The 14,268-nt window shown below is 37.3% G+C and overlaps 1 protein-coding gene across 15 annotated transcripts in view; it reads right to left on the bottom strand.

Moving 5' to 3' along the window:
* The window catches only part of AGBL1 (AGBL carboxypeptidase 1), a 1,135,995-nt gene that overhangs the window by 444,329 nt on the left and 677,398 nt on the right, over positions 1-14,268 (bottom strand). For 2 of the 15 annotated variants that reach the window (XM_060401585.1, XM_060401593.1), the window contains one exon: positions 5,619-9,242. The exons of the other annotated variants lie outside the window; for them this stretch is intronic. In XM_060401585.1, the coding sequence (XP_060257568.1) occupies positions 9,167-9,242 (76 nt within the window). In that variant the 3' untranslated portion in view covers positions 5,619-9,166. Of the gene's footprint in view, positions 1-5,618; positions 9,243-14,268 lie in introns of those variants that run through there. 15 annotated transcript variants of the gene reach the window in all.

Below are 14,268 nucleotides of genomic sequence, written 5' to 3'. Positions count from 1 at the left end.
CCCAAGAAGTGATTTTGCAGACCTGGCTGCCTGCATCACTCACCGTCTCACCATTCCAGTGTTTACCTAGGGCTCTTCATAGAGCTGTCATAAACATAAATAGAAACACCTAAAATAATGAAGAATTTTACAAATCAAAATTATCATAATTGCTATGCACACATTGGGAAGTCAAGAAAAATTTCAGATTTAAGAACTACCATCATTTTACTCTATGGGAACTAGTGAAACTAACATAGCTTATGCTTAATTCTGTTGTAACTCATACATCTGCTCTGAAGCCATAGATTTGTCTATTTGTAAGCCATGGTTTTTCAAAGTCACTCATGATTATATTAAAAATATTGATTGTTGTTATTTAGTTGCTAAGTTGTGGCTGACTCTGCAACCCCATAGACTATAGCCCGCCAGACTCCTCTGTCTATGGAATTTTATAGGCAAGAATACTGGAGTGGGTTGCTGTTTCCTTCTGCAGGGGATCTCCCTGACCCAGGGTGGAATCCACGTGTCCTGCATTGCTAGGCAGATTCTTTACTGCTGAGCCACTATGGAAGCCTTTAGTATTCAGCAACATATTGGTTCCATTGCTTCTCTTTGGTTCTTATTAAGGTTCTGAATTAGAGCCTGCCAATCTATTTATCAGATTTGGAGGTAGAAGGGGAGAGTCCATTATTCCTGGGGAGGGGGAGCATTTGTGGTAGAAGAATCAGGGGAAGACAGACATGAGGGTCTTATCAGCTTTCAGGGAAGCCTGAGCCAGCTGCCTTCCTCGTGGCTATAGACACAGAGGTAGGTAAGGACAGTTCCTTTCCGAGGACTCCAGGAGATGACGATGCAGATGGGGGAGGGGTCCTGAAAGACTGAGAGTCAAAGCAGCTCCCGAGTGGCTCTAAGAAACCGCTAACTTTCGCACTATTAAGTGACCACAGAGTCCTTGCCTATATCCCCACCATTTTCCTAATGGTTAAGGAAGCCTCCCCTTTACATTCCTTACATTTCCATTCCAACCTGTAGTTCATAAAGGGCAACTTGTTTTCCTAACAAGGTAAACAAGTACAGACACACACACAATCCAGTTAGAAAGAAAAGATTTGCGATTTTACAAAAACTACCTCTGTTGTTTAAGCTGGTATCATGGCTGAATGTGCTGGTCCTAGAGACGACCTCTGGGGTTCAAATTCCTGCTCCATCACTTGTGAGTAACTTTAGTCAAGTTATTTAAACTCCCTGTATCTTGGTTTCATCTCTTTAAAATAGGGGCAAAATACTTTCTTTTACCTCTTAGGACTATTTGAGGGAATTTTAAAAGCTTATATGAATGAAAACTTAGAATGGTGCTTGGCACTTGTTAAATCAATACGCGTCGGTTATTATCATCAGTAGTGCCATTAACTCCTGCCTTTCTGATGAGTATATTCAATTCCCCGGGGTCTACTTTCCTACAGTACTAATGGCTGAGTGGTAAACTAGGGCTCAGCTGCAATGCAAATCATCTCTAGGTCCTCAGTGCCTCAATGGTAAAAGACAGAGTCAATTCAACCTCTTCAGACCCTGCGTCCAAAAGCTAAGTCCATCCTTTCTAAGGCAAACCTTGAATAACTGATATTAGGTAGCCCTACAAGATAATTGCACATCTTTTCCTTAGAATGTGGAGGAGACTATTCCTAGGTTATTTCTAGGTAATGAAATATATGAACAAAAAGAGCAACCACAAAGTTAGGTTGGCTGGTTTTGCATTATGGCCGTGAACTTCAGTCGGTGAAAAGATTAGAATGCTGAGGCTCATTTGCATGCATATTTCCTATCTCTAATGTAGGATGTTGCTATCTTCATATCTAATGCAGACGAGCCAGTTCTTTAGTCAAGAACACCAATTAAAATGGATTATATTTTATGGCCTAAGTTCTTAACCCCTTTGTCTTGGAAACTACTTTATAAATTTATAAATAAATTTTTTAAAGAATTATTTTCAATACATTTCAGGAGAGAAATTTGGAATCCGGGATCAGTATTTGTCACAGATCAGCCACATAGTAGTGGCTTGGCTTTTATCAAACATTTAGCATCAAAAGCCTCTATTTATTCATCTATAAGGTAGAAATGAATGATAATTATAATTTCCTAGTGCCTGTTCCATTTAAGGTAACATACACATGCTATAAATATGCAAATATATATATATATATATATATATATATATATATACACATGAAGAGAGTGAAAAAGCTGGCTTAAAACTCAGCATCCAAAAAACTAAGATCAGTGATCCAATACCATTGCTTCATGGCAAATAGAAGGGGAAAAAGTAGAAGCAGTGACCAGTTTTATTTTCTTGGGCTCCAGGATCACTGTGGATGGTGACTTCAGTCATGAAATTAGAAGATGCTTGCTTCTTGGAAAGAAACCTATGACAAACCTAGAGAGCATATTAAATAGCAAAGACATGATTTTGCCTACAAGAGTCCATGTAGTCAAAGCTATGGTTTTCCCAGTAGTCATGTATAGATGTGAGAGCTTGACCATAAGGAAGGCTGAGTGCCAAAGAAGTGAAATGCTTTTGAATTGTGATGCTGGAGAAGACTTTTGAGAGTCTGTTGGACTACAAGGAAATCAAACCATCAATCCTAAAGAAAATCAACCCTGAACATTCATTGGAAAAACTGATGCTGAAGATGAAGCTCCAATACTTTGGCCACCTAACATGAAGAATTGACTCATTGGAAAAGACCCAAATGCTGGGAAAGACTGAAGGCAAAAGGAAAAGAGGGTGGCAGAGAATGAGATAATTAGCTAGCATCACTGATTCAATGGACATGAATTTAAGCAAACTCCTGGAAACAGGGAAGGACAGGGGAGCCTGGCATGCTGTAGTCCATGGGGTTATGAAGTGTACAACAGGAATTAGTGACTGAACAACAAAATATATGCATTAGATAGACTTATCAAAGCTTTATCACAGTTCCATCGCTATGACAAGTTACCACTCTGCTCTTCATTTTATTTATTATGCCACACTCTGGCCAAAGAGAAGGAGCTAGCCAGCTTCCCTGACTGGACACCACCATGTGACAAAATGATGAGTACCAAGTCATCATAAACACAACGGCTTTAATTTAGTTTCCATTTTCATTGTACTGAAACAATATTGACTTATGCTAAGTTGCCTCCAGTTTTCTTATAGACTCACCTCTCACCACAACAGAATCAGTAAGTCTATGGCGAGTTATCACACACCTGAAGATAGTCTTTGTCTTACTAGGACATTTTCTGGGTCTGAGTTGGACAAAATCATCTAAAGATATTAAAATGACCAAGCAGAAGTGAATCACAACTCCTTGCCCCTCGAAGTCTTCACCTTTAGGAAGAGGATACAGTATACATTAACATTTGGATTAAGAATATTAAGATCCTTTTTAAAGAATCATCTTATAACAGATTCTACTTCTAATGTTGCACGCTTGGTTTAACATTCTTCTTCACCATGTTGCTGCCTCTCAGTTTGTGACATCCACTCATCAACACACTTCTTTGTTTTACTCTCTCCTTTGCTCATTTATTTATAACTCCTTTCTGTAACCTAAGGACTGTTAAGCTTTTGTCCCTGTATTATCTACTCAGTAGGCATGGAGATAAAATTTAATTTTCATTCAACTAAATACAAGCTTTGCAACACTTAGCATAATCCAACAGCTCTGCCTTTTATGTCTTAAAGGTAGGGTTGCAACCTCATAGCCTATGTTGAAATGAGGGGATGTCAGTGGCCATAGCCTTGAAAATAAAAATAAGGTATTCAAGAGGAAAGGAATTTAAAGATCTTGAATTTGAAAGCTAAAAAACTCTGAGAGTAAACAGGTTAAGCCACCTCCCCGAAGTCACAGAGCCAGTTGAGAGCATTAATATTTTGAACCAGAGCTGAGCTTCAGTGAAACTAAGCCACATGTCCTTGATAAAAACTATGTTGGGTACTAAAGTGAGGGCTTCATGAAAAGCTGTGAGACAAAGAAAACCATGATAGATTATTTCATCTCAGATGCAATAGATTTGTCTGGATTACTTGATTTCCTTCTTAGAGGGGGAGATTGGACGATGACCAAAGTGTGTGTGAGCCGCTCAGTTATGTCTGATTCTTTGCGACCCCATGGATTGTAGCCCGCCAGGCTCCTCTGTCCATGGAATTCTCCAGGAAAGAACACTGGAGGGGGTTGTCATTTCCTTCTCCAAGGGATCTTTCTTAACCAGGGATTGAACTCGTGTCTCCTGTGTCTCCTGCACTGACAGGCAGATTTGTTTACCATTTAAGTTACGAGGGAGGGTAAAGAAAAATAATATAACCTGGAAATGTTCACAGAAACTTAAAATTAGTGTTTCTCTCCAACAATATAGTCATCTAAATTCAGGATCTTACAAGCCAAAAATGTAAATTTCTGATTCCTTTTATTCACATAAGGATATTGTGGATTGAATACCATGGCCTTGAGTTCTTCTCTTGTAAAGAGCTTCCCATCCTTTCTCCCTTCTCTCTCAGAACTTTGTAGTCACATCCATAGTTTTGCTATCTCTATAAATCTGGTAAACTTACAGGTGAAATTATTTGAACCCTTATACTAAATGGCTAACTCTTTGTAAGAGCCATAGGTTCTCATGGGGTTTCAAAAAGCGTAATCCAATACTAAGAAATAAAGAGAAAAAGGCATTACTCTAAAAATTAATGAAAAGCCACTGAATAAACTTAGGCCATCCACATGCAAAGAAAACCATCCATAGGCTGCAAAGAGTCAGACACGCTATGGATAAAGAGTGGGATGAATGAGTTTTCTTGACTGAAATTCTTTTCCAGGGGCTGCTAGCCTATTCTGTTTTCAGGTGTTCATAGATTCATAGGCAGGAGACCAGTCTCATTCGGATGAGCCTGAGGCAGAAGCAAATGCGACCCCCAATGTTGACTGGCAATGGGTAAATCACTTCACTATACCTAGCGGTACCTTGGCCTTCCCGGGTGATGCTAGTGGTCAAGAACCCTCCCACCAATGCAGGAAACATAAGAGACGCAGGTTTGATCCTTGAGTCAGGAAGATCCCCTCAAGGAGCTCATGGCAACCCACTCCAGTATTCTTGCCTGAGAATCCCATGGACGGAGGAGCCTGGCAGGCTACAGTCCATAGGGTCACAGAGTCAGACACGACTGAAGTAACTTAGTATGCACGCACACACTGGTCACTCAGGATTCCCTGGGCCCCCACGGAATCACCTGTAAAATAGGAATTCTTTTAAGTCAGATAATATTCATGGCTGTTATCAGGTGGTAATGTTTTGCAAATAACGACTGCACTATGCAGAAAATTCACTTTAACTCCTCTCTGTCTGCAATCACTACCAGCTTTCTTTTCTGAATTCTTCTCTGCAGGCGTGGCTAAGCATTTAATCCATGGTGACATACAATCCACCTATGATGATATATATTCATCTTCCTAAGTGGTGTTAAAACAATCAAGGGGTATTTCTGGGTCAAAATAAGCCCAGGACATTAAGGGTTTAAAACTTACACATAAACACACTCAGCCATACAGTCATCGAACACGTACCTTTAGAGGATAAAGAGAAAAAGAAACCAGTAAGATTAAATTAGTTTTAGATTATGTATTTAATGGCCCTCATCTCTGTCAGTGGTTCTGTATGTTGCTGAAGACACAATCAGCATGTGTAGAGTGTTAATTAATTTTTCCTTTTTCCATTTATTATTTGAAACTCTGAATATCATAAAGGGTAAGAACTTGAGCCTTGTCATGAAACAGAACTGAATTCAAAAGCTAGTGGCTCTTTTACAAGATTCCTGACATTTGGCGGACATCTCAACCTCAGTAGAACAATGTCTTTGTAAAAGGAGCCATTAATAACAAGATCTATCACACAAATTATTTATATGATGAAATAAAATACTACTAATAAAATGCTTAGTATAACATCGAGTTCATGGTGAGGTTTTTATTCTTATTATCATCTTACATATGCATTGACACACTCAGGATCCTCATGGTTTTGCGGTATTCTAGAAAATAATCAACTATGTTCTTTTTCTTTTCTTTTCACTGCTAGGAATTTGGATTAAATTTATTTGGGAATATAAGTCTCATTGCTATAAATATCTATGTAGTAAATACTGTTTTCTGATAAGTTTATTTCTTGAGGGATAGTCAGGCTGGAAACAAGATTAAATGAGAGGTTTTTAAGGACCTTCTTGAAAGTTGCCAAATTCTTCTCCAGAGGAAAGTAAACCAATTTACAGATAGCTGTATGATATTATTAAAGCTCTTTCTTCATAGATGCACCAACACTGAGTCTTCATTTTTTTTTTTATTGTAGAAGACTCAGCATAGAATCATACCAAAAATATTTGAATTACCTTTCTTTAACTACTAATGAAGCTGGGGAGTTTTGTTATTGTTTCCTGCTAAGATGGATACTTCTTCCTGGCTAAATGATTCATTATCCTTGACTAGTTAGAGAACCATTTAATGTTTTAAAGCAATATGTGGTAACTCATAGTCTCAAAAAATCCCCAGACTGACTTCCATTCCAACATTCCTCCTTGTAGTCGTTGGATATTTGTTTGCCTGCAATTATGGAATGAAGCTAAGACTATTCTCAGATATTAAATATTATGGGCTATTATTTTTTATTTTCAATAAAATTAGGATGAGCAACAACAAGGAAAAATAAATACCATTATAATTGCTATGTAGCAACAACTGGAATTGATGGAAACAGAGAGTAATTTACAATCAGAAGCATTGAGTTCCCACGCACCTTTGAGGGGAACCTTTCTCCCCAATACTATATATCCCATTTTGGCCCCTAGACATTGGCACTCCACTTCCAGCCCTCACTGGTACCTGCCTAAGAGAGAAAGAGGGCCATAAAGTTGATGAGTACTGAACTAGCATGAGCTGCTGGTGACCCACACAGTCATTCTCTCCCTGAGCTCAATATGCTTCGTTGCTCCTCTATGTGATGAGGTTAGCAAGGCCAGCCCCACTCCTATGGCTAGATAAGGAAGTTCAGTTCTGGTGGGGCCATGCTCTCTAATTCTTTATTACCAGTAATAAATCAGGTTATTTTCATACAACTTATCTAGCTCCTGGGTTCTATTTCTTATTTGCTTTAGAATTTATGAGAGTAGAAACAGTGTCATTCATTCCTCATCAAAAACCCCACATGGTTTAGTACTGACATCACTAAGCATCAAAGACACTAGGGCTTCCCAGCTGGCACTAGTGGTCAAGAATCTGCCCGCCAATGCAGGAGACGCAGGAGACTCGGCTTCGATTCCTGGGTCGGGAAGATTCCCTGGGGAGGAGGAAATGGCAACCCACTCCTGTATTCTTCCCTGGAGAATCCCATGGATGGAGAAGCTTGGCGGGCTACAATCCATGGCGTTGCAAAGAGTCGGACGTGACTGAGTGACTGAGTACACACAAGCCTTAAGGATACAGAGTCATACTGCCTGATTCAACCCCTGTGCTTGTTCAGCTCCTATCTGATTCTTATAATCAGGTGAGAGATAAGTTATATGGCTTCTCTAACCTCCAGTTTCCCTAACTGTGTATGGGATATAATAATAGTAGAAGCCTCAAAGAATTGTTCAAAACAGGACAGTTGGCAAACTGTGGCTCACTGGGACAAATCCAGTCCGTTGTTTATCTTTGTAAATAAAATTGTATTGAAATCTACCCATGCCCATGTATTTCCATATTGGCTACGGCTACTTCCACATTGCAACAGCAGAGCTAAGTAGCTGCAAAAGAGACCATATGGACCACTAAGACTAAAATATTTTCCATCTATCCCTTTGCAGAAAAAGTCTGTTGACTCCTGGTTTGAAAGATAAAGCAAGAAGTGAAGTATGTATACAAAACACATACCCTGGACATACAAAGAGTAAATGCTTAACATGCGTTAGTTATCATTATTGTTGTCCTTAGTACCTACTAAGAGGTTGTGCATCATAGTCATTAAAGAATACTGATTCTTTAGCAAAATGGTATAGATTGAAATCTCAGCTCTATGACTTATCAACACTCATTTAGGCAAGCAACATATATTTTCTGAATCACAATGTACTCATCTGTAATACGAAGATAATAACATTTAGTGCATAGAGCTATTGAGAGGCTTAAATGAGATTATACAAGTGCTTAGTTCAGTCGCTCAGTTGTATTTGACTGTTTGCAACCCCATGGACAGCAGAATACCAGGCCTCCTTGTCCATCACCAACTCCTGGAGCCTACTCAAACTCATGACCACTGAGTCTGTGATGCCTTTCAACAATCTCATCCTCTGTCGTCCCCTTCTCCTCCTGCCTTCAATCTTTCACAGCATTAGGGTCTTTTCCAATGAGTCAGTTCTTTGCATCAGGTGGCCAAAGTATTGGAGTTTCAGCTTTAGCATCAGTATTTCCAATGAATATTTAGGACTGATTTCCTTTAGGATGGACTGGTTAGATCTCCTTGCTGTTCAAGGGACTCTCAAGAGTCTTCTCCAACACCACAGTTCAAAAGCATCAATTCTTCACCACTCAGCGTTCTTTATAGTCCAACTCTCACATCCATACATGACTACTGGAAAAACCATAGCTTTGACTAGATGAACATTTGTTGGCAAAGTGATGTCTTTGTTTTTTAGTATACTGTCTAGGTTGGTCATAACTTTCCTTCCAAGGAGCAAGCATTTAATTTCATTTTCATTAATTATCATTTAATTTCATGGCTGCAGTCACCATCTGCAGTAATTTGAGAGCCCAAGAAAATAAAGTCTGTCACTGTTTCCACTGTTTCCCCATCTATTTGCCATGAAGTGATGGGACTGGATGCCATGATCTTCGTTTTCTGAATATTGAGTTTTAAGCCAACTTTTTCACTCTCCTCTTTCACTTTCATCAGGAAGCTCTTTAGTTCTTCTTCACTTTCTGCCATAAGGGTGGTGTTATCTGCATATCTGAGGTTATTGATATTTCTCCTGGCAATCTTGATTCCATCTTGTGTATCTTCCAGTCCAGCGTTTCTCATGATGTACTCTGCACATAAGTTAAATAAGCAGGGTGACAATATACAGCCTTGACGTACTCCTTTTGCTATTTGGAACCAAGTAAATTACTAAGGAGATTTCATGTCACTGACATGAATATTTGCTGTCATCACTATCGCCATCATCATCATGACTGCTATTAGTTTCCCTCCATAGGATTCTAAAATATAAACACATTTTGAACAGAAGTTTGTTAATAATATTAAATATCAATTAGCTCACATATTTATTCAGTAAATATTAACCAACCATCTTGAGGGAATCAGAGAGCCTCTGGAGATACAGATATAACATTTCCTTTCTCCTTAACTTCTGCAATGAAATCACCCCAAATCTACATTTTCAGGTCAAAGCCAAAAATATGACATATTATTGAAGAAAAATCATCACCTATATCAAGAAGACTCTTGAGAGTCCCTTGGACAGCAAGATCAAACTAGTCAATCCTAAAGGAAATAAACCCTGAATATTCATTGGAAGGACTGATGCTGAAGCTGAAGCTCCAATACTTTGGCCACCTGATGTGAAGAGTTGACTCACTGGAAAAGACCTTGATGCTGGGAAAGATTGAAGGCAAAAGAAGAAGGGGGTGCAGAGGATAATACGGTTATATAGCATCACTGATTCAATGGACATGAATCCAAGCAAACTCTGGAAGGACAGGGAAGCCTGGCACACTGCAGTCCATGGGGTCACCATGAATTGGCCATGACTTAGCGACTGAACAGCAACAAATCAAGCTGCTGCTGCTAAGTTGTTCAGTCGTGTCTGACTCTGTGCGACCCCATAGACGGCAGCCCACCAGGCTCCCTGGTCCCTGGGATTCTCTAGGCAAGAACACTGGAGTGGGTTGCCATTTCCTTCTCCAATGCATGAGAGTGAAAAGTGAAAGTGAAGTCGCTCAGTTGTGTCTGACTCTTCGCGACCCCATGGACTGCAGCCCACCAGGCTCCTCCGTCCATGGGATTTTCCAGGCCAGAGTACTGGAGTGGGGTGCCAATGCCTTCTCCGAACAAATCAAGCTATTTCACACTAACAGGAGAAGCTGCCTGCATGCAGCTAGACTACAAATTATTTTAAAGAACATTTGAACCCTGGGCTATTGAGTAATTTTAAGATAATAGAGCTCCCACGATTTAAAGATGAATAAACAAAAATAATGAAATAAAAGTTGAAAGAGGAGGACATAACAACCCAGTGGGTGATATGCTCTGCAACGTATAAGAACCCACAGAGCAATGGTGCTCCCTGGGAAATGAATAGCCACAGGAAACAGACATTAGCATTAGGTAGCCCCTATTCAGGTTTCAGGAAAATTCACGGAAAATGACATCCATGAAACATTAAATAAAAAGATAGCAGATTCAAATGGAAAGAAAACTCTCCATATTGTAAGCATGAATAAAAGAAAAAACTGGCAAAGATAAAGAAATAGGTGCGATGAAACCTAAATGCAATGTGGCTGAAAATAAAACACATCAACAGAGGAGAGTCCATGAAGCAGAAAAGAGAATCTGTGAGGGCAAACCTTAGAAGCACTTCCAGAATCTGGCATTAAAAGTTATAAGATCTTATAGAATATTGAGCAGCGTCCCCTTGATATACAGTAGACCCTTGTTGGCTATCTACTTTAAATATAGCTGTGTGTACATGTCAATCCCAGACTCCCGATCTATCCCTCTCTTCCCCCATCCTTCCCCGCTGGTAACCATCAATTTGTTCTCCAAGTCCTGTGAGTCTGTTTCTGCTCTGTAAATTAGCTCATTGTATCATCTTTATGGAAACACAATGTTGCTAATCAACCACACTATTATAAAATAAAAATTTGTTAAAATATGAAAAAAATAGTTACAAAGTAGAAGTGATAAGAGGAAAGGAGATGACAGACCCATGTAAGAATCGAATCACCAGTCTATACTGCTATCTTATAACTGAAAGACTTGTCAGAAAAGGACAGAGTATTCAAAACCAAGATAAATCAAAAGGACCTAAATCTAAAAATTAAAAAGTAAAGAAATATTTTTGATGCAGTAGAGGAAGGATATTTGTGTTAACAAACAAGGAAAAACTAGTAAGGCAGAAATACATAAGATACATGCAAAGAAAGAAAAATTAGGCTGATTACTACTGCCTAAATATCAGAGTAAATTGAACCAAGCCTATACTGCTTTAATGAAATCTCTTGGTACGTAAAGTGGAACTGTGATGTAAAGTAAATAGGAAAATATTCAGATGTATACTAATATATCAAAAGTATCCATTGATTTACTTTACAAAAAAAAATAGTTGTTCTCTAGCAAATAAGTGAGATGAATCAATATAAAAATAAGAAGGAAGACGTGACTGCACAGAATGGACAGAGATTAACAAATAACTTAAAAAACTGAATTTTAAAATGATCTGACTATGACTATTAGACAAGCCAAATGCCACAGATACATCTTATGTGAGAAATTAAGAAGTGGAAAAATAATGCTTTTGTTTAAAATAAATGAGACACAGATGGTTGGACTGGCAATATGTGTATGTTCAACACATATATATTCCAGATAATATCCTAGGAATGCAAACTGTTTCTAATGATTGAACAAAACAGACAAAGTACATACTTTATTCCCAAACAAAGGGAAAAAAGAATTCCTCTACTCCCAGTAAATAACATCAATATCTAGGATAAAATAATATTTTAGATCTTCAGCCAAATATATTTTCCTTTGATTTTTAAGAATGGGTGAATATTATAAAATCTATTAACATAATTTAAGACTATTAATTCATAGTCATTTTTCTAGATACACCAAAAAATTCATCATCCAATCTTGATATTTTAAATTAATATGCTAAGGAAAAGTAATAATTAAAAAAGAAGACATTGAACATTAATACCAACCATCAACATCTTACTTAACTCTTAAGAGTTATTCTCATTTTCAAATGAGGTTCACAGTGAATTTGACTATACAATCATCATCGTCTTTATACTACATTCTCAAAACCGAGTAAGTTTATAGATAAAAGTAAAAAGCAAGCAGAGACTTCTATGGTGATCTAGTAGTCAAGACTTGACCTTTCAATGCAGGAGGTGTGGGTTCAATCCCTGGTCTAGGAACTAGGATTTCACATGTTTCATGGCCAAAAAAACAATATTGTAACAGAAGCAATATTGTAACACACTCAATAAAGACTTTAAAAACATGGTCCACATTAAAAAAAAAAAATCTTTAAAATAAATAAATAAAATGAAGTGTTTTTTTGAAACAAGTAAACAAAGCTAATTGTTAACATTTAGAAGTGATGCTATGCTTTATCTAGAAAAAAAAGAAAAATCTAGGGAAATACATTTAGGTATAACTACAGAGTGTAGTGAAATTACTAATAAACACATCAATAAGTAAGAATCTTCACGTGTAACTAAGACCCACTATTTACCAATCTATGATAAAAAAGACAGTTTTTAGTATAACAAGAACATTAAAAGCTGGTGATAATTATCAGGTAAGTATATGAAAAGATGTACAGAAAGAACCCCTACAATATTTTGCTGAAAATCAAAGACTATGGCAAAACCAATATAATATTGTAAAGTAAAGTAAATAAATAAATAAATAAATAAATAAAATAAAATCTAAAAAAAAAAAGAAAGAAAAGAAAATCAAAGACCTGAATAAGTGGGATAAAATGTCAGATTTTGAAAAAATAATATAGGTAAATAGTCAATAGATGAAAAAGACTATAATTTTAATGCACCTTAAGTTAAAATTCCAGTGCTTTCACTTTTGGCCTGTAACAATTCATAAATAAATTAGGTAAAAAATGTGAAAGGTTAATGGGAAAATATTTGAAGCATCCATGATGAACAGAGGTTGAAAACCTTTAACATAGAAATTGAAATTAAATTTAAAAATAATTGTTTAAATGTTTATTAAAAGAATAAAGAATACAATATATTATTTGGAAATTCATTTTTAAAAAGAAACTAATGAAATAGAAGCATGTAATTCATATTAAAAAAGATCGAACTATAGATTAAAATAGAACCCAATTTTCACCTATAAATTACAAAGATTTTAATGCAAAAACAATCACTATATTTAGAAGATGAGGTAGGAGAAAACATAGATGACCTAGGTTTTGGCAATCATTTTTTTTTAGATACAACACCAAAGGCATAATCCCTGAAAGAAAGAATTGTTAAGGAGGACTTCATTAAAATTAAAGATTTCTGCTCTGTGATGGTGTGAAGAGCATGAAAAGACAAGCTACAGACTGGGAGAAAATATTTGAAAAAGACCATTATCCAAAATATACAAAGAATTCTTCAAATTCAAAATAAGAAAACAATGTGATTAAAAATGTGTCAACATGTGTTTGTTAGCCATCCGTATGTCTTCTTTGGAGAAATTTCTGTTTAGTTCTTTGGCCCATTTTTTGATTGGGTCGTTTATTTTTTTGGAATTGAGCTGCATAAGTTGCTTGTATATTTTTGAGATTAGTTGTTTGTCAGTTGCTTCATTTGCTATTATTTTCTCCCATTCAGAAGGCTGTCTTTTCACCTTGCTTATATTTTCCTTGGTTGTGTAGAAGCTTTTTTATTAGAGAAATGCAAATCAAGACCACAATGAGGTACCACTTCACACCAGTCAGAATGGCTGCGATCCAAAATCTGCAAGCAATAAATGCTGGAGGGTGTGGAGAAAAAGGAACCTCCTACACTGTTGGTGGAATGCAAACTAGTACAGCCACTATGGAGAACAGTGTGAGATTCCTTAAAAATTGCAAATAGAACTACCTTATGACCCAGCAATCCACTGCTGGGCATACACACTTTGAGAAACCAGTTGAAAGAGACACATGTACCCCATTGTTCATTGCAGCACTGTTTATAATAGCCAGGACATGGAAACAACCTAGATGTCCATCAGCAGATGAATGGATAAGCAAGCTGTGGTACATATACACAATGGAGTATTACTCAGCCGTTAAAAGAATTCATTTGAATCAGTTCTGATGAGATGGATGAAACTGGAGCCGATTATACAGAGTGAAGTAAGCCAGAAAGAAAAACACCAATACAGTATACTAACACATATATATGGAATTTAGGAAGATGGCAATGACGACCCTGTATGCAAGACAGGGAAAGAGACACAGATGTGTATAACGGACTTTTGGACTCAGAGGGAGAG

This window comes from Ovis aries, chromosome 18, assembly GCF_016772045.2.
Source record: "Ovis aries strain OAR_USU_Benz2616 breed Rambouillet chromosome 18, ARS-UI_Ramb_v3.0, whole genome shotgun sequence".
Classification (NCBI taxonomy): domain Eukaryota; kingdom Metazoa; phylum Chordata; class Mammalia; order Artiodactyla; family Bovidae; genus Ovis; species Ovis aries.
Note: the sequence above shows the minus strand (reverse complement) of the source record. Positions and strands in the feature narration are given on the sequence as shown.